Source organism: Centruroides sculpturatus, unplaced genomic scaffold (assembly GCF_000671375.1).
Source record: "Centruroides sculpturatus isolate CEXI.00-Female unplaced genomic scaffold, Cexi_2.0 scaffold484, whole genome shotgun sequence".
Taxonomy (NCBI): Eukaryota; Metazoa; Arthropoda; class Arachnida; order Scorpiones; family Buthidae; genus Centruroides; species Centruroides sculpturatus.
In genome coordinates this window covers 198612-220862 of record NW_019384726.1, presented here as the reverse complement: position 1 = coordinate 220862, position 22251 = coordinate 198612, and the positions used below count along the sequence as shown (strand labels likewise).

The window sequence follows — 22251 nt, the reverse complement described above, 5'->3', positions numbered from 1 at the left end:
TATAAAAAAAAAAATTTTAAAAATTAATTGCTTTATCACAATTTAAACCTGCATAGATCTATACTATAATATTGATTTATTCAGAAATAGGTAATAAATAACACAATAAAATAAATTTATAAATAGTTCTATATTTTCTACATTTTAACTGATATAATCTTTTTATATGGAAAGCCAAAAGAATAAAAAATTCAATAAATTAAAAAATAAATTCAATAAAATTTAAAAAAAAAAGTTTAAAAAACAAAAAGGAAATTCTTAAAAGGAAAAATTCAAAAGAAATGTATAAAATAATAATTTTTGATTTTAATTAGTTTTGTAAATTTTGTTTTTATTGTATAAGAAAAGATTTATAAGCTAATTAAAGTTTTCAAGAAACGTTATTTGTATATCTTAAATTAAATTTTTGTTTTTATTTAATTTTCAAAATTAAAACAAAACTAGGTGTTTGTTTAAACTCTATAGAAACTTTAGAAGAATATAGATTTAAGTCGTTGAAAAAGTATGTACTTCATTTCGATTTGTAGTTCTTTTTTTCTGGATAGAGTTATAACAGATATTATTGACTTTACTTAAGGTTCAGAGAACATATTCTGCTCTGATGACAAAAACTGATTGCTTTCTTACTTTCCTAGTAAAAGTACAAGAAAAACATTCTCAAAGCACTTTTTCTTTCCTTTTCATATGTTTCATTTTCTGTAATATGTTATCTGTAAAGAATAATATAATTTCATTATATTTCTTTTACTATTTTGTAATCATATCAAATATATTTGATTTCGTATTTAAAATCACATTCTTTCAATCATACAGTTCAAGCTAACGTAAATAGAAAATTTATTTTACTCATAAATGTTAGAAATAACAAAAGCATACATATTGCATTTTATCTCAGTCATTCATTCATGATAGGAATATGTTATAAAAAAAAATTCAGAAACAATGTTTAAATATTTAAAATATGTATCATATATTAAAAATTATAAGAATTTTATATCAATTTTTATATTTTTCAACAATATAAAAGATTGTTTTATATACAAAATCACTAAATCTTTCGTTAAGTGTGAATAAAATAATAAACTTTACGTTAGATTAGAATCTTACACGCAAATTTTACAAATTTTAAGCGGATTATATTGGCACTTTAATGTATTTATTTCAATTTAAATTTCACTCAAAATGCGAATGATTTATAGGCTGAAATATCCACAATATATTGTATTTTACATTCTTTGATCGTGTTCAAGAAACAGACAGAAACATTGTATTAAACATTTTACGATAAAATTTATAGAGTATTTCTTCAAACAGCAAAGATAAAACTGGATAATAAGCACTTTTATGAATAATACTGTTTTATTTTTCAGACCAACGAAACTGTTATAAATAACATAAAAAAATAGATTGATATATATTTTTTTCTTCTCGCAGATTACTACATTTGTCTTAAATTTAGTTTTTACGATTTATTTAAATTTTGCAACACACTTATAAGTAGGTCTGTACAGTAAACAACTCTACTGATATTTAGAATATCTCTGAAAGTTATAAACAGTAATAAAATCTTATAATGAAAATGAACTTTTAAAAACTTTTGACATTTTTATGATATTTATGAATTTTCTGAAACTTTTGCCAAGTTTCTGTGTCTGTATTTTGTTTAACATATTAATACAGATTACAAAATAACGTCGATTTTAAATTCTCTTTAATTTTTTTTACCATCTCAAGAAACTGTAATGAATTACTCGATGATTTTAATATAGTTTAGTGAATTTTCTTTCATTTTTATGTTAAAAAATCATTAAAGTGCGAGTTCATAACTGATTTCGCCTACTTATGATATTTTTTCCCACAATTTACTGTATTTATAACGATTTATTCTTCTTTTTTATATCGTTTATACTTGAAAATATACTCAACTAAAAACATTAAAGCTCACTTATCTCTTGCATTTCCAGAAAAATTATCTTTATTTTTTCAAGTAATGTAGTTGTAATTGCTTTATGAATATTTTTTTTTCTCATAAAAACTGAAAGTTCTGTATAATATAGCAGTCCAGTCAAAAAAAAATTTTTTTAAGTTTAAAGAAAATGCGTTCTTTACAAAAAATGTTTAAAAAGTAATATTATATTTCAGGCTCAAGAAGTTGGCATGTTGACAGAATATCATAATTACATAATAACTTCACTGGTAAGTTTCGCATTAATAACGTGAAGTGAATGATTTCGCATATATATTAATTTAATATTTTATTTATTTTTAGGACTTTCATACATTAGATTTCAAAGAATTTCATTCTAGCCGATCAAATATTACTGCTTTCCGCTTGGTAGATCCTTCGCGTCAACAAGTAGCAAACGTCATAAGAGATTGGATATTTGGAGAATTAAGATACGGAAGACCAGATAAAAGCAGACACGTGTTAAAGGTTATTTTTATTAAAATATTTCAATTTGTATTTAACTAAAAACTAGTTTTATAAATAGAAATTTCTTATTTTTATTACCTCTCTTAATTTATTAACAAATAAAAATAATAATAATAAATCTAAATACTCTTCACTTAATATCGAAAATCTTACTTTTTTAAAATTTATTGAAAGTNAAAAAATGAGTAAACTAATATGAAACCAAAGAACACTTTTTATGATTTAAATAATATTGCATCTGTTTCATTTATTTGTATGAAATATTATAATATTAAATTCTTTATCGATTTGAAAAATTTATGTGGAAATTTCTTTTTATTTTTATCATATATATATAGCATGTACAGTACGAACCACTCTTTAACATAATATGCAGAATGTGTGCAGTTTGTTTAACGACACTTAATTGAAAACTTTTTCAATATTTTTTCTGTGCTTTGGTTTAGTTTTTATAAATATCTTTTAATAACCAAGCTATACTTTTTTTAATGGATAATGGCATTTATTATTAAAGTCAAATTTTCTCCAGTAAAATATTATCCCTGTTACCTTTTTTTTCTTTTTTTAATTCTTTCTCCTCGTTTTTTTTATTGTTCAGGTACCATAATAAAAATTTATGAAAAACTTTCTGAAGTTTCCTTGATAAATTATTTTTGACTAATCGATTGAAGTTGAAAATAATATTTAAGTATGACTACATCGCTAATTCTATTTACAAGACGATCAGAAACTTGTACAAAGTATATAATTTTAATTATTCATACGCCAAATATAAATATTTAATTTTAGACAAATGATATATGTCGAAATTTTTGATAGAAAATACATTTAAAACATTACGAATACTTATGTATACCGGTATATATATCTATACTAATAATAGCATCACTGATGTATATATATATTTTTTCTATTCTACAGTATGCGAATTTTTAAAGATGGGAGTTGCAGCCATATTCGGTCCACGTTCGCCATCTTTATGCAACACTATCCAGTCAACTTGCAATACTTTTGAAGTCCCAAATGTATACATGTGGTGGAATGTTGGATTTCGATCATATCATCACTCAATCAATGTCTACCCGGATACATCAGCACTTAGTAAAGCCTGTCTGGATTTATTAAACGCAAAAAGATGGGAAAAATTTACGATTATATACGAAAATAATGACGGTAATGTAGTAAACCGAATGAATAATTATGTTTTATAAATTAAGTAAAATATTCTTATTATAGCTCTCATTCATCTAAATATATCACATTTTATATTCCACTTTTATTTTAATAATGTTTATAAATTATAATATAACAAAGACAATTTGATAAATGATGGTGAATATTCTATATAAAGAGTTAGTACTTATAATAAATCAAGATAAAATATAATCCTAAAGAATCGAATGGGAAACCATTAAAGTAAAGAATCGAATAAGTAGTCACTTTTGAATGGAACATGTAGTTGTTTCAGCAGTTATAGGTGAAGTTGAGTTTGTTACTGACAAAAAAGAGTTAAAAAGGAATGACTTCTACTGAATTTCTTTCATTGATTACTGATGCTTCTACAGGAAATAAAATACATTCATTTAAAAAAAAGAGAAAAGGAAAAAACTTTAAGAAATAAAACATTATAAAAAAGGCAAAAGTTAGAATTAAATATTTTATTACACAGTGCATCAATAACATTATACAGTTTGTTTTTTTATATAAACAATTTAAAAGATATAATTATTTATATAATAAATTATTTGAAAAAATATTGACTTGCTGGATATTCCACTGTAGAACCATTAGGATATTTTATTGATATGTTTTTCCAAACTTTCACTATACGATATTTTCAAAAGTGATATTTATTCGTTACACTTCTAGCACTGAAAAGATGTTTCTCTTGAGTGTATTTGCCTTCCTCTTGAGACAATGTGGTTACTGCTTGAAAAATTTCTCTTCAGTTAATATTAAGTAAAAATATCAATAACGAAAACGTTTGTCTTAGATAAATTTACTAAATTATTTCTAAATATCTGAAATAGGTTATAGTTTCTACAGAATATTATTACGTTTTAGTAGTTACGTCGTGACTTTTAACAATATTAAAAGTCAAGATACAATTATTAACTGCAAATTATTATTAATATTTAAAGTTGCTGGAAACTATGTTTAGTTTTCTATTTACTTGTTAAATTGCATTTATACATTCATTTATTAAACATGAAAAATGATAAATTAATCAAAATTATGTTTCTATTTATATAAGAATTTTATTTATCTTGTAAGCTTTATTATTAAAATTGAATTAAAAGTATATTTTGATAAATCTTCAAACTATCTAAAAATAAAATATTTGAATTTATAGATATTAATAAAATATTACTGTTAAAATATTAAAATTGAACAAATACCAAATATTTTACACGTCAGATCTGATCCAGTATCAAGATTTGTTAATAGTTCCATCCAAATACGACAGAAAGGTTACATTAAGACAACTACCTCGAGGACAAACCTATAGAAAATTACTAAAAGAAGCAAGAAGAAATGGAGAAAGTAACATCATTCTTGACGTCTCAGTACAGAAGCTGAAGCAGGTATTTCGTGAAGTAAGTAGACTATGTAGTAATTCTAGCTTAGTTCTTATCGATCCAGGAAACAAATCAAAGTGTTAAGATCTAAATGGTCTTCTTATCTTTAAAGATTAATCGAGATTAACAAGTATAATCATTTATAGAGTTTCCAACAAACAACTACATTAATGTAACATTTCGCATTTTTTATTCCTTCAGATAAGAATATCGAGAGCATAATCTAAGTCTAATCCTTTTCTCAACTATTTTGGTCCAATGTGATACTTATCATTTTAACAATCATAGCGTCGTTATCGAAAAAATTTTAACCGAATACAATTCATACGCTATTCTTTACAATATCTATTGATGCAGCCTAAACTATCTTTATGTTATTAAATTATAAATAAAATTTTAAAGATATTTGAAGAAAGATAATGTAGGCTTATTCATTTCCTTAGTGAATAATGCATTAACTTATTGTTTATTCAAGAAAATTGTACTGCTTGCTTTTCAGTTGGATAAAATACATTCTACACTTAAGTCGGCTATATTTCAATTTATCAATATAAATATTTTCTTACTAAATTTCTAAAAACAGATAATTCTTTGATCTAAAAATAATTTCACTTTTAAATAAACCGAATCGATTTTCATTCAATAATTCATCTTTCATAATTGAAGAGTTGTAAAATACAGAATATCGATTTGGTGTTAAAAAAAGAAGAAAGCTTTGAGAAAAACTCGAGGATTTATTTAAAAATTTGTTACATGTGAACTTAAATAGTTATTTTACGTTTTAAATTTATTAGTTCTATATCTGTATATCAAAGAGAATTCGTATATTATACATAGTTAAGTTAACTCTATGATTAGCATTGAAAAATTCTAGTATGAATGCGAAAATTACATTACAAACCTACTATTTTTTATTCATTTTAAGGTAAAACCTTCTCCATGTTGTCCCTATGGATGAGATGCTACAAAACTTCTTGCTATCCAACATCAGTTCATATCAGTCTTCGAATTCTATGCTGTTTTTCGCATACTCTAAAATATATTTATATATTATAGGAAACTGCATGCGAATTTCTAATAGGATATGGCCAAATATTTTCTTTCTATTGATTTTTATAAAAATTTACTCCAGGGTTAGCATTGTACTTGCTCTCATAATATCATTCATGAACAGAAAGTTTAAGAATTCTATCTGTTTTAACTTAATATTAGATAAGTCTTTTTCTAATGATTTTCTATAAATGGTAGTTTTATGTATTGTATTAAAACTACCATTTATTGAGTCTTCAGCATTCATAATTTAATTTTAATTAGTAGTTTACCTTTAAACTTTTATTAAATATAACAACTGTACATATATACAGTACATATTAGTAGGAAAGATTCTTAACATTTGTATCAAAAATAAAATGTTTTTAGATGACCTTTTTTACATGCAATTGGAATATTCACTGACTATATAAAATATATTTTATTACTAACACGAATATTATTACTTTTCCTCCTGAGCATTTTTTATATATTTTAATATAACTATAAAACCTTAATAAATGTCACATCACTGTGATTATAAGGAATATACTAACTTCACTCTGTTTTTAGGACAAACTTTCCCATTTTGGTATCTATATCTCTAGAAACGAATATATTAACTTATCTATTTTTCTCTTTTTATATAATCAAGTCCTGGATTTAATGTATAAGCAATATTATTTTAGATAAGCTACATTTTATAAGGAAATGAAACAATATATAGAAAAGTCTGTACATTAAAAATAATGACTTAATGTAGAAATTAATATATATAACTTATGTATTTACAGATTTCAAACCTACTAAATGCGTAGCGATTTAATAAAGATTAAGAAAATTAAGAAAATGTTTCGATTTTTTAAACTAAGTTTGGCGAAAATCCAAACACGACATAAGAAACAGCGTTATATTATTCATGTAAAGTCCTTTGATTGTTGTTATATTGATCATAAATGGACAATTGCATTATCCATTCTTTATATATTCTGAAACGTTTCAAATTTTCTTATACAATATGCAAATGTATTGCGACGTTTTTAGTTACAAGATGCCTTAAGTATTGATAGCACATTATTTTGTTACTTATTTATTTACTTTCATAATTATAATTTATCATTATTTTAAATTCAAATAAATATTTTCTATTATAATAAGTTTTTTTTAAAATAATTTTCAAAAGATGATTAACTTTATTTAGAACAAAAATGATTTTGTGAACATTTCGATATTCTAATTCATTTGCATTAAAAGTTTCGTTAACTACATTAAAATTAAATTCAAAAATCTTAGTAAAATTATCTACAAAAACATTTTTTTATTATGATTATTCGGATTTTCATTTTATTACTTTTATTTATATATATTTTGAGTTTTTAATTAATATTTCCTGTATATAAAGAGTAATTCTCTGTATAGAATAATAATTATTATAAAGTTAAATCATTTTTAAATTTATTGTTAATTCAATTTAGCAATAGTATTCACTAAATACTTTATTTTCTATAAAATATTTAAATTCTAGTTATATTTTATAAGAACTTAAAATAATTATATCTAAAAACATTATAAAATTAATTTATTAAAAATAATCTAAATATATTAATTTAGTAGCAGGTAAGTCCGGCGTTGCCCTAGCAAAAATTAGGTACAAACATTAAGATTATTAAATTATTTTGTACTTCTAACCCTTCTATTATAGTATATTTTATTATAGTATTTGATTTATATTTACAAAGGTTATCTTACGTAAGGGTTTATCAAGTACCCAATCTAACACATTTTAAAAACTCTTTAAATTGTGTACTATACAGGAATAAAGAAGTTTTAAAATGTGTTAGATTGGGTACTTGATATGATAAACCCTTAAGTAAGATAACGTTTGTACTTATAAAAATCAAATACTATAATATAACAAATATTAAAAAAAACTACATAAGGAGTTTGGTTATTTTAGCCTACCATTGTCAGGTTTATCGCGATACTAGGATAGTAAGAAATGGCACAGTTTCATCGGTCAAGTAGACACTAATGTTAACTCACAGCCGAATATCAAATGGTGATCCTACAACAAATCAAAATTCGCGAAAAACGGACTAAATAATTAAACTCAGCACCCTCGAAAACCACTTAAAACATATTTTGTGCTCGCTGGTAGCCTCATATTATGTAATTTTCCTATTCGAATTCCACCCGGTACCGTGGCATTCGAATATGAACATTATATAATACGATAGAAAGAAGGGCTGTTGAAGATAGAAGTTGAAATTAATTCGATCAAAAGTAATAGTTGTCCTCCTCCAGGAGTCAACGACTATTAATTAATACCGGTTTACTATTAATATTTGAAAAGTGATCTGTGTTGTATAGGTTAGGTTGTGATGGCCCCGCATGTGATCGAACTTGCTAACCTTAACATCCGAAAGACTAGATATAAGACTTTTAAAAAAATCTTGTAAAAATGCGAGAATAATTTATTTTACGTGATTCCGTAAAAAAACTGGTGAAACCAGGTTGAAAAAGTAAAGCTCACCAGAAATATTTAAGTAAAGGAAACTTTTGAAAGTTGTGGCATAAGAATAGTAGAAGCAGATTTGACAGTAAGAATCAACATGTGAATAATATAAACATTACACATACTACAACTGAAGGAAATTTTGAGTGAAGCAATGTCGCCATGATAATAAATAGGAAAAATAAACATCGACACAGAAAAAGATTTCCAGCCCTACATTGTCCTTAAAATCGTTGCACGTATAGTACAGTACTGTACATTAATTTGGCTGAACGTTAGAACATCTTAAGTAATATCAGTAAAAGAAGTTTGGGGCAATGGGTTTATGAGTAGATTAAATCAGAAGAGGGGCGGATTGTCCAGGTTTCGTGGTAGTTAAGTAGGTCCTCGTAAATATTGAGTTTTTTGAAAAAGTATTAGAATTGGTTTGTTTATTTGGTTACGGCAACGCGACACATGAGCGAACTGCCAAGGAGGATGCATCTCGGAAATACTTTTATGTAAAGCTGGCCCCTATTTAGGTGTTACTAACGCGAAGAAAACCCAGAAAACTCCACTTGGCCAGTCCATTGGCGATGCGCGAACCCACGACCAACTACCGGTGTTCGATGGTTTATCCACTCTGTTACTGGAGGGTATTTATTAGGCTGCAATTTTGAAGAAATTGTAGACCTATAAAAGCCGTTAGCATCCGTCTGTCCGTCTGTTCTCTATTTATCTCGAGAAAGGAGTAAGATAGATAAATGTAGAGAAAACTGGTGGAAAGCAGAGGGGTTAGTAGACCCAGATTAACTATATAAGAATTCTACAGTAATTCATGTTGTTTCAATTAAAATTATTTTCCCCTGAACGGAGATACATGATACATGATTAGCACGATTCTGTTGCTAACACAAAAAGTAAGATATACAGGGGGAAACCACTACTACAACTGCTATGCGCTACTTGTCGTAGTAATGGCATAATGGCGCGTAATAGCACGTCTGTTTCGCTCTATATCAGCAGTAATTAAGTGAATATAATATATATTTTTAAAAATTATATTTAGTTTATTATTTTCTAAATTTTTTTGCCAACAAATAGCGCTACGTGTAAAGCCAGCAAATCAAATGTAGACACAAGTTAATTGATATATAGAAATTCAATCAATAATATGGAGTGGGATGTACGACAGTATCTAAGTTAGAAGTATTTAAATATAGCAATTGGCTAATTGTGCATAGCGAACAAACAAACAAACATCCTCATTTGTATAAATACATATAATTAATGTATGTAATTGATACTTATAAATTTATATAAAATAACAAAATAGTAATTATTTTAAATTTAAAATAATATTTTAAGGGAGAATTAATGCCTATTTTGATATATTAAAAACTGATTCTTAAATTTTATAAATCATTTCAATTTTTTATCTTATTTTATTCACTAAAAACATCAAAATTATTGAAAACTAATATAATATAATATTAACTTAAAAATTAAATCAGTTTAATTTATAATTAAATTATTTTATGTAATTTAGTAATTTTAATGTAAAATTTAAATTTTATATATAATTGCAAATGTTTTGATGAAATAAAATTATAGACATAATGCTTTAAAAAGAAACTTCATTAAAATTCATAAAACTTCAATGAAAATTTAAATTTTTTTTTCTTTTCTTCTTATAATTTAAAGTTTCAATTAAACAATAATCTTATTGAGGAATAACTTCGTTAAATTCTATTTAATTATATTACTAACAATAATATAATTACTGAGAAAAGAGTAAGAAAGATATAATTTGAATAGAATAAAATAATTAACAAAAGGAAAATAAGATTTGTCAAATTTATAAAACAAAATCTAATTTATTAACATTATTGTATTCATTTATTTAAATATTATCATTTTAGAATTAATAAGCTGTTTAGTACGTTAAGATAATTTATTTAATTAAATTTCATAGTTTTTTTCTGATTAAATTTAAGGATTGTTCATAAGAAAAAAGCAATTCGAAGCCGCATATTGACTTTGATTCAAATTTTTAAATTGAATTACTTGAAGTTTAAAATGCTAAATTTTCTTTAAAAATGAGAAGTTTAATAATCTCTCTGGAAGAATTTACAGAAATATTTATAGTCAATTAATCATTTTTACATTCACTAGAACTGTCAGATATTAAAATAGATGCATTTTATAAGTATAATGAGTGAAATGTCAAATATCCCTCTTGTAAATGCTTATATATATATTTTTTTTAATCGAAATTTAAATTTAACAAGTTTATTTATTAAAAAACTCTTGCTTATTAATGTAACTGCAAAATAAACTCAGCATTTGAAATCAGCAAACATGCTCTTTTAATAATACAAGAATGAAAAGTTTTATAAAAGACATGTTTAAGGTATAAAAAATTATTGATTAGACTTGTTTAGAAAGATGTTCGTGAAATATTTAACTTCTGGAAGCGAGAAAAACAATTTAAAATCTTTAAAAAATTATGAATAACCTCTTCAAGAATGTTTAAAAATTTATTTAATATACGAGTATATAAATAATTAGTACTAAAAACTACAGAAAGAACATTTAATTAAGAGTTGATTTTCACAAAGATGATTTAAAATTTTTTTAAGTTTAAAGAAAATGCGTTTTTTACAAAAAAATGTTTAAAAAGTAATATTATATTTCAGGCTCAAGAAGTTGGCATGTTGACAGAATATCATAATTACATAATAACTTCACTGGTAAGTTTCGCATTAATAACGTGAAGTGAATGATTTCGCATATATATTAATTTAATATTTTATTTATTTTTAGGACTTTCATACATTAGATTTCAAAGAATTTCATTCTAGCCGATCAAATATTACTGCTTTCCGCTTGGTAGATCCTTCGCGTCAACAAGTAGCAAACGTCATAAGAGATTGGATATTTGGAGAATTAAGATACGGAAGACCAGATAAAAGCAGACACGTGTTAAAGGTTATTTTTATTAAAATATTTCAATTTGTATTTAACTAAAAACTAGTTTTATAAATAGAAATTTCTTATTTTTATTACCTCTCTTAATTTATTAACAAATAAAAATAATAATAATAAATCTAAATACTCTTCACTTAATATCGAAAATCTTACTTTTTTAAAATTTATTGAAAGTGTTATACGTGATACGTTATTAATGTATTGATTTATGCTCCAGTTAAGTACTATCATTTATCGAAATTTGATTATATATTTCATCCGAATCAAATTACAAGAGGAATTCAACCAAGACACTATTACAGTAAATTCAACTCTCACTCTACCACCATAAAAAAGTTTTTATCGGATATAACCGACTTGTATTCTATTTCCTATAGGAAAGAGATTAAAGGAAAAATATCCTTACTATAGATCATATGATATTGGTTGAAATCTATTGGATCTTTCAGAAACTTTGCTAAAGTTTCGGTGTTGGATCTATACAGTAAATATGTCGGTGGTTTTAATGATGCTTCGGAGTTCGACTCTAATTTTGGGATCTAATCTTTACTCCCTAACGTCTATTTTAAAAATTTCATTTAGCAATGTTTCTGTTGATTAAACGGGTTTTTTATTTTTAAGAAAATGCGACAAGAAGCGAATTTAAGCGACTCATTCATAAAACTTCTAACAATTTATTCGAACTATTTGTGATATATTTTTAAAGAATTTAAAAAATATATAAAATGTTGACATTATACTCTTATAAATACTAGAAATGTTTATTTTCTTGTAATTTATTTTTAATTTTAGACCGATACGGCTCTACTATATGACGCCATACTCTTATTTTCTCAAGCTCTTCAAGATCTGGATCAGAGCCAACCTATCCAAATTTTCCCAATTGAATGCACGCGGTCTAAAGTTACAACTTATGGGAGGTCTGTGGTTAGTTACATGAAAATGGTAAGTTGGGGTTAAATTATTACTGAAAACTTGCTAAAGTTAAAATTGAATTTTTTTTGCTCGGTTTCTTTTGTATGTGGCAGTAGCTATTGTCTGTTAATGTTATATCATTTGTCACTGGAGACGTTTTCTAATTTTTACTGTCCTCAAAATATCTAAGTTTGGTGAAGGCATCTAAAATGTCAAATAATTAATTTTATCGTTTAATCTGCTACATTGTATAAACCGAAGATTTAATTAGTTCCTTCGACCAAAGGTATCTTACAATTTTAATCTATATTCATCAAATTATATTAACTTGAATCCTTAATTTTGGATTAATTTTTTTATATATGTATATTCCTTTGAGAGATAAGAAAAACTGAAATTTCTCTCAATCATAAGAAATGTTCTTTTTTCCTTTTAAAACTAAAACTAATTACATGTAGCTATCAAGTAGAAAACCGTTTCCGGGGAAAAAAGTAAGTAAAAGAAGAAATGCGATCTTTTGTTGAAAGAAAAAGTTTGATGAAGAGAGATGTTTTTATTCCAGAAAAAGAAACATAATCAACAAAGAAGCCATGAAGATAAATTTGTGAATTTTTCTTCAAAATTTTTCAAAGATTTCTTTTGGCGTAAAAAGTTTTACCAAATTTTTTATTATAAAAAAATAATTACTATTATAATCTTTATAAGAAATATTTATTTATCTAAACTCTTGTAAGATTTAGATTTTTATGCTGTACAATGTACGAATTTTACATTTCTTTGGCATTTTGCTAAATTTTAAACATATGAATTAAAAATGATAAATCTAATTTACAATGTACAAGAAATTTGCAAATTATTTTTAAATATTATTAGTTTTATATACAATATTTATATTTATTTTACAATATTGTGTATTGTTTGGGATTTAATTTTGGTGTAGTGGGAGAAAATCTTGTCTTATTTACTTACATTTCCTAATTGTAAATAAATAAATGCTACATAAACCGAAAATTTAACAATGTTAACTTATTGGTAATCTTACTTAGGTTTATAAACTAGTTATTAAAGTTTAATAATATATTATTTGATGTAAGAGTTCACTCAGAATATATTTATAAAGTTTAAACTTCTGTTCAAAAAAGAATGATGACTTCAATATACATGTTAACAATGATGAAAAGAGGAGATGCCAATAGATTTTTGAATTATGAAGAGAGTTGTAGTAAAATTCGATCAACTGTCAAGTTGTTGACAATGTAACAACAGTGAATAAACCACCTAACCGATCAAATCTTGATTCTCAATAAGAGATTCCGTTTCTGCACTTTTGACTTTCATATTGATTTATTAACTTTTACCTTGACAATATTTGAATATTCATCAAGAAATCGATGTTACATACGAGTAAATCTTCGTTATAGAGAATACATAATTCATATCTGAAAAAAAAAATTACAAATTGTTCTGTAAGTCAGTCTTTGCTTGTACAATTATTATCATTATAATTATTTGAAAATTATTCTGATTAAAAATTTGTATAATTTAGCATTTTAAAAGTGTAAATATTCTGGCATATATTGATAGAATGTTTAAATTTGTGTTATGATACGATAAAATAACAAATTGATTAGATTATAATCTCATTATTCCAATTAATTGTCTAATTATTTGTCTTAAATGAATAATTAATTTCCAACTTTAATTTTATCAGATTCACATTGAGGGATTGACAGGTGACGTCAAATTTAACGACAGAGGACAACGTTATGACGTTACATTAGATATTGTGGAATTACACAAAGGAGTAGTTACAAAGGTAACAAACAAAACCAAGTGAATTCACATTAATTAATTTTTAACTTTAACAAGAAAAAATTTAATTGTTATTTAACTATAAATCCGAATAAAATTAAAGGCAGAAACGAATAATACTTTTCAATGTTGAACATTTTCAACGCTGTTATTTCTTTATAACTTTTCTGTCCATTATTTTCATTGTTACTTGTTAATGAAAATATTACGACTATAATAAAGATTTTATTTTTATTTTTAGGTCGGGACGTGGAATACGTTAAAGGGAGTGAACTATACCAGGGAAATTTATTCAGCATTCGGAGATATCACGCAGATCTTACGAAACAAGACCTTAAGGGTAACAACGATCGTCGTGAGTGTCACGACAGCAGAGCCATCTGTTGGTCACAATTGACACTGTTGTAAGAGGCTAACAGCTGCTAATACCTCACTTATTACGTACGCTATTTTTCTTTGCAGCAAAAGTTCTCGTCTCTTGTAATTAATGTACTCTGTACGCGCGCATCGTTATATTTCCCAAAAATGCGTTTAAAATGCAATCTTTTGATTTCGGATACAAATTACACAACATTATTCGTTTCGCACAAATTATAGTCGCTGCGTATACATCGATTTTTAAATTTGTACATAAATTTAATTAAATATAGAGTTTTTCTTTTGGAATCGTGATCGAAAGTTAAAATAGTAACGCTTAGTCACAAGTTGTGATCGATATTTCCGTCGTACAGTATGATCACATTTATCACGCGATAAAGATCTAGTATAAAGACTTGGGATCTTGTTTCTACCTATGGTACGCGTTTGATATTAAAAATGGTTTAAGTTTCATTCATCTGGCATCTGTCCAGGACAACCAGATTTCCAACCAAATACAACTGATAAATGATTTCATGTTTTGATGGATCCGAGATCAATATAAACATATAAAGTTTTTTACTGTGAATAAGGACTATTGTATATTGCTTAAAAATAAATAAAATAAAATAGTTTCACTTGAATAACAGGTTCATCAAGAAGCTATTATAGAAAATAACAATAGAAAAAAAAGACTTCTTCTCTTATTCTTTTTTATTATTCTATTGCTTAAAACTTTGTTTTGTGTATCTAAAGAAGAAACTGTGTACATTTATACAATTATTATAGAAGAAAGAAACTGACTTCTTTAATTTATATAATTTATAAAATCTTGTTTCTGGAAATTGGAAAGGCGTGTTTATTTTCTTCTTTGTTATTGCATACAGCTGTAAAAATAAACTCGCTCTGCAATCACCATTTATTTTTCCAATAGCTAGTAGGCTACACTTAGATATTATAGGTTAAAGTTTCTTTTAATTCTGTTCTTTTTTAATTAAAATCTATATAATGGCAACACATGGCATTTATCCTTCATTATTCATCTCATACTGCAGCTGAAGCGAAGAACTTTCAAGTTACTTTTGCGCACATTAAATTCATCTAAAGTAGTAAATGAAACAAAATTTAAAATATTACATTACTGCATTAAATGTTTAATAATAAATTTATGCGTAAAGTGAGCTTAATTTTAAATCTTTCTGCATTTCTCCATTAATTATAAAAGCATTAAAGTTAAGCAACTTTGCATCGATTGTGCTAAACAATTTTTATTATAAACCAAAACAACTTTTATTATAAGCAATTTAATAATTTTGTCAACATCACTTGTATTATTAATAATAACAGTGACTATTATTATNAACATTATAAAATTAATTTATTAAAAATAATCTAAATATATTAATTTAGTAGCAGGTAAGTCCGGCGTTGCCCTAGAAAAAATTAGGTACAAACATTAAGATTATTAAATTAATTTGTACTTCTAACCCTTCTATTATAGTATATTTTATTATAGTATTTGATTTATATTTACAAAGGTTATCTTACGTAAGGGTTTATCAAGTACCCAATCTAACACATTTTAAAAACTCTTTAAATTGTGTACTATACAGGAATAAAGAAGTTTTAAAATGTGTTAGATTGGGTACTTGATATGATAAACCCTTAAGTAAGATAACGTTTGTACTTATAAAAATCAAATACTATAATATAACAAATATTAAAAAAAACTACATAAGGAGTTTGGTTATTTTAGCCTACCATTGTCAGGTTTATCGCGATACTAGGATAGTAAGAAATGGCACAGTTTCATCGGTCAAGTAGACACTAATGTTAACTCACAGCCGAATATCAAATGGTGATCCTACAACAAATCAAAATTCGCGAAAAACGGACTAAATAATTAAACTCAGCACCCTCGAAAACCACTTAAAACATATTTTGTGCTCGCTGGTAGCCTCATATTATGTAATTTTCCTATTCGAATTCCACCCGGTACCGTGGCATTCGAATATGAACATTATATAATACGATAGAAAGAAGGGCTGTTGAAGATAGAAGTTGAAATTAATTCGATCAAAAGTAATAGTTGTCCTCCTCCGGGAGTCAACGACTATTAATTAATACCGATTTACTATTAATATTTGAAAAGTGATCCGTGTTGTATAGGTTAGGTTGTGATGGCCCCGCATGTGATCGAACTTGCTAATCTTAACATCCGAAAGACTAGATATAAGACTTTTAAAAAAATCTTGTAAAAATGCGAGAATAATTTCTTTTACGTGATTCCGTAAAAAAAACTGGTGAAACCAGGTTGAAAAAGTAAAGCTCACCAGAAATATTTAAGTAAAGGAAACTTTTGAAAGTTGTGGCATAAGAATAGTAGAAGCAGATTTGACAGTAAGAATCAACATGTGAATAATATGAACATTACACATACTACAACTGAAGGAAATTTTGAATGAAGCAACGTCGCCATGATAATAAATAGGAAAAATAAACATCGACACAAAAAAAGATTTCCAGCCCTACATTGTCCTTAAAATCGTTGCACGTATAGTACTGTACATTAATTTGGTTGAACGTTAGAACATCTTAAGCAATATCAGTGAAAGAAGTTTCGGGCAATGAGTTTATGAGTAGATTAAATCAGGAGATGAGCGGATTGTCTAGGTTTTGTGGTAGTTAAGTAGGTCCTCGTAAATATCGAGTTTATTGAAAAAGTATTAGAATTGGTTTGTTTATTTGGTTACGGCAACGCGACACATGAGCGAACTGCCAAGGAGGATACATCTCGGAAATACTTTTATGTAAAGCTGGCCCCTATTTAGGTGTTACTAACGCGAATAAAACCCAGAAAACTCCACTTGGCCAGTCCATTGGCGAAGCACGAACCCACGACCGACTACCGGTGTTCGATGGTTTTATCCACTCTGTTACTGGAGGGTATTTATTAGGCTGCAATTTTGAAAAAATTGTAGACCTATAAAAGCCATTAGCATCCGTCTGTTCGTCTGTTCTCTATTTATCTCGAGAAAGGAGTATGATAGATAAATGTAGAGAAAACTAGTGGAAAGCAGAGGGGGTAGTAGACCCAGAATAACTATATAAGAACTTCTTGTTCCTACAGTAATTCATGTTGTTTCAATTAAAATTATTTTCCCCTGAACGGAGTTAGATACATGATTAGCACGATTCTGTTGCTAACACAAAAAGTAAGATATACAGGGGGAAACCACTACTACAACTGCTATGCGCTACTTGTCGTAGTAATGGCATAATGGCGCGTAATAGCACGTCTGTTTCGCTCTATATCAGCAGTAATTAAGTGAATATAATATATATTTTTAAAAATTATATTTAGTTTATTATTTTCTAAATTTTTTTGCCAACAAATAGCGCTACGTGTAAAGCCAGCAAATCAAATGTAGACACAAGTTAATTGATATATAGAAATTCAATCAATAATATGGAGTGGGATGTACGACAGTATCTAAGTTAGAAGTATTTAAATATAGCAATTGGCTAATTGTGCATAGCGAACAAACAAACAAACATCCTCATTTGTATAAATACATATAATTAATGTATGTAATTGATACTTATAAATTTATATAAAATAACAAAATAGTAATTATTTTAAATTTAAAATAATATTTTAAGGGAGAATTAATGCCTATTTTGATATATTAAAAACTGATTCTTAAATTTTATAAATCATTTCAATTTTTTATCTTATTTTATTCACTAAAAACATCAAAATTATTGAAAACTAATATAATATAATATTAACTTAAAAATTAAATCAGTTTAATTTATAATTAAATTATTTTATGTAATTTAGTAATTTTAATGTAAAATTTAAATTTTATATATAATTGCAAATGTTTTGATGAAATAAAATTATAGACATAATGCTTTAAAAAGAAACTTCATTAAAATTCATAAAACTTCAATGAAAATTTAAATTTTTTTTTCTTTTCTTCTTATAATTTAAAGTTTCAATTAAACAATAATCTTATTGAGGAATAACTTCGTTAAATTCTATTTAATTATATTACTAACAATAATATAATTACTGAGAAAAGAGTAAGAAAGATATAATTTGAATAGAATAAAATAATTAACAAAAGGAAAATAAGATTTGTCAAATTTATAAAACAAAATCTAATTTATTAACATTATTGTATTCATTTATTTAAATATTATCATTTTAGAATTAATAAGCTGTTTAGTACGTTAAGATAATTTATTTAATTAAATTTCATAGTTTTTTTCTGATTAAATTTAAGGATTGTTCATAAGAAAAAAGCAATTCGAAGCCGCATATTGACTTTGATTCAAATTTTTAAATTGAATTACTTGAAGTTTAAAATGCTAAATTTTCTTTAAAAATGAGAAGTTTAATAATCTCTCTGGAAGAATTTACAGAAATATTTATAGTCAATTAATCATTTTTACATTCACTAGAACTGTCAGATATTAAAATAGATGCATTTTATAAGTATAATGAGTGAAATGTCAAATATCCCTCTTGTAAATGCTTATATATATATTTTTTTTAATCGAAATTTAAATTTAACAAGTTTATTTATTAAAAAACTCTTGCTTATTAATGTAACTGCAAAATAAACTCAGCATTTGAAATCAGCAAACATGCTCTTTTAATAATACAAGAATGAAAAGTTTTATAAAAGACATGTTTAAGGTATAAAAAATTATTGATTAGACTTGTTTAGAAAGATGTTCGTGAAATATTTAACTTCTGGAAGCGAGAAAAACAATTTAAAATCTTTAAAAAATTATGAATAACCTCTTCAAGAATGTTTAAAAATTTATTTAATATACGAGTATATAAATAATTAGTACTAAAAACTACAGAAAGAACATTTAATTAAGAGTTGATTTTCACAAAGATGATTTAAAATTTTTTTAAGTTTAAAGAAAATGCGTTTTTTACAAAAAAATGTTTAAAAAGTAATATTATATTTCAGGCTCAAGAAGTTGGCATGTTGACAGAATATCATAATTACATAATAACTTCACTGGTAAGTTTCGCATTAATAACGTGAAGTGAATGATTTCGCATATATATTAATTTAATATTTTATTTATTTTTAGGACTTTCATACATTAGATTTCAAAGAATTTCATTCTAGCCGATCAAATATTACTGCTTTCCGCTTGGTAGATCCTTCGCGTCAACAAGTAGCAAACGTCATAAGAGATTGGATATTTGGAGAATTAAGATACGGAAGACCAGATAAAAGCAGACACGTGTTAAAGGTTATTTTTATTAAAATATTTCAATTTGTATTTAACTAAAAACTAGTTTTATAAATAGAAATTTCTTATTTTTATTACCTCTCTTAATTTATTAACAAATAAAAATAATAATAATAAATCTAAATACTCTTCACTTAATATCGAAAATCTTACTTTTTTAAAATTTATTGAAAGTGTTATACGTGATACGTTATTAATGTATTGATTTATGCTCCAGTTAAGTACTATCATTTATCGAAATTTGATTATATATTTCATCCGAATCAAATTACAAGAGGAATTCAACCAAGACACTATTACAGTAAATTCAACTCTCACTCTACCACCATAAAAAAGTTTTTATCGGATATAACCGACTTGTATTCTATTTCCTATAGGAAAGAGATTAAAGGAAAAATATCCTTACTATAGATCATATGATATTGGTTGAAATCTATTGGATCTTTCAGAAACTTTGCTAAAGTTTCGGTGTTGGATCTATACAGTAAATATGTCGGTGGTTTTAATGATGCTTCGGAGTTCGACTCTAATTTTGGGATCTAATCTTTACTCCCTAACGTCTATTTTAAAAATTTCATTTAGCAATGTTTCTGTTGATTAAACGGGTTTTTTATTTTTAAGAAAATGCGACAAGAAGCGAATTTAAGCGACTCATTCATAAAACTTCTAACAATTTATTCGAACTATTTGTGATATATTTTTAAAGAATTTAAAAAATATATAAAATGTTGACATTATACTCTTATAAATACTAGAAATGTTTATTTTCTTGTAATTTATTTTTAATTTTAGACCGATACGGCTCTACTATATGACGCCATACTCTTATTTTCTCAAGCTCTTCAAGATCTGGATCAGAGCCAACCTATCCAAATTTTCCCAATTGAATGCACGCGGTCTAAAGTTACAACTTATGGGAGGTCTGTGGTTAGTTACATGAAAATGGTAAGTTGGGGTTAAATTATTACTGAAAACTTGCTAAAGTTAAAATTGAATTTTTTTTTGCTCGGTTTCTTTTGTATGTAGCAGTAGCTATTGTCTGTTAATGTTATATCATTTGTCACTGGAGACGTTTTCTAATTTTTACTGTCCTCAAAATATCTAAGTTTGGTGAAGGCATCTAAAATGTCAAATAATTAATTTTATCGTTTAATCTGCTACATTGTATAAACCGAAGATTTAATTAGTTCCTTCGACCAAAGGTATCTTACAATTTTAATCTATATTCATCAAATTATATTAACTTGAATCCTTAATTTTGGATTAATTTTTTTATATATGTATATTCCTTTGAGAGATAAGAAAAACTGAAATTTCTCTCAATCATAAGAAATGTTCTTTTTTCCTTTTAAAACTAAAACTAATTACATGTAGCTATCAAGTAGAAAACCGTTTCCGGGGAAAAAAGTAAGTAAAAGAAGAAATGCGATCTTTTGTTGAAAGAAAAAGTTTGATGAAGAGAGATGTTTTTATTCCAGAAAAAGAAACATAATCAACAAAGAAGCCATGAAGATAAATTTGTGAATTTTTCTTCAAAATTTTTCAAAGATTTCTTTTGGCGTAAAAAGTTTTACCAAATTTTTTATTATAAAAAAATAATTACTATTATAATCTTTATAAGAAATATTTATTTATCTAAACTCTTGTAAGATTTAGATTTTTATGCTGTACAATGTACGAATTTTACATTTCTTTGGCATTTTGCTAAATTTTAAACATATGAATTAAAAATGATAAATCTAATTTACAATGTACAAGAAATTTGCAAATTATTTTTAAATATTATTAGTTTTATATACAATATTTATATTTATTTTACAATATTGTGTATTGTTTGGGATTTAATTTTGGTGTAGTGGGAGAAAATCTTGTCTTATTTACTTACATTTCCTAATTGTAAATAAATAAATGCTACATAAACCGAAAATTTAACAATGTTAACTTATTGGTAATCTTACTTAGGTTTATAAACTAGTTATTAAAGTTTAATAATATATTATTTGATGTAAGAGTTCACTCAGAATATATTTATAAAGTTTAAACTTCTGTTCAAAAAAGAATGATGACTTCAATATACATGTTAACAATGATGAAAAGAGGAGATGCCAATAGATTTTTGAATTATGAAGAGAGTTGTAGTAAAATTCGATCAACTGTCAAGTTGTTGACAATGTAACAACAGTGAATAAACCACCTAACCGATCAAATCTTGATTCTCAATAAGAGATTCCGTTTCTGCACTTTTGACTTTCATATTGATTTATTAACTTTTACCTTGACAATATTTGAATATTCATCAAGAAATCGATGTTACATACGAGTAAATCTTCGTTATAGAGAATACATAATTCATA

At 25.5% G+C, this 22251-nt stretch overlaps 1 protein-coding gene across 1 annotated transcript in view; it reads left to right on the top strand.

The window, feature by feature from the left end:
- Positions 1 to 22251, top strand: part of LOC111628129 (glutamate receptor ionotropic, kainate 2-like) — a 75388-nt gene that overhangs the window by 42862 nt on the left and 10275 nt on the right. Inside the window, exons 3-9 of the mRNA XM_023371854.1 lie at positions 3356 to 3607; positions 4853 to 5031; positions 11236 to 11289; positions 11363 to 11527; positions 12320 to 12472; positions 14154 to 14258; positions 14496 to 14594. Of these exons, the coding sequence (XP_023227622.1) occupies positions 3356 to 3607; positions 4853 to 5031; positions 11236 to 11289; positions 11363 to 11527; positions 12320 to 12472; positions 14154 to 14258; positions 14496 to 14594 (1007 nt within the window). The remainder of the gene's footprint in view (positions 1 to 3355; positions 3608 to 4852; positions 5032 to 11235; positions 11290 to 11362; positions 11528 to 12319; positions 12473 to 14153; positions 14259 to 14495; positions 14595 to 22251) is intronic.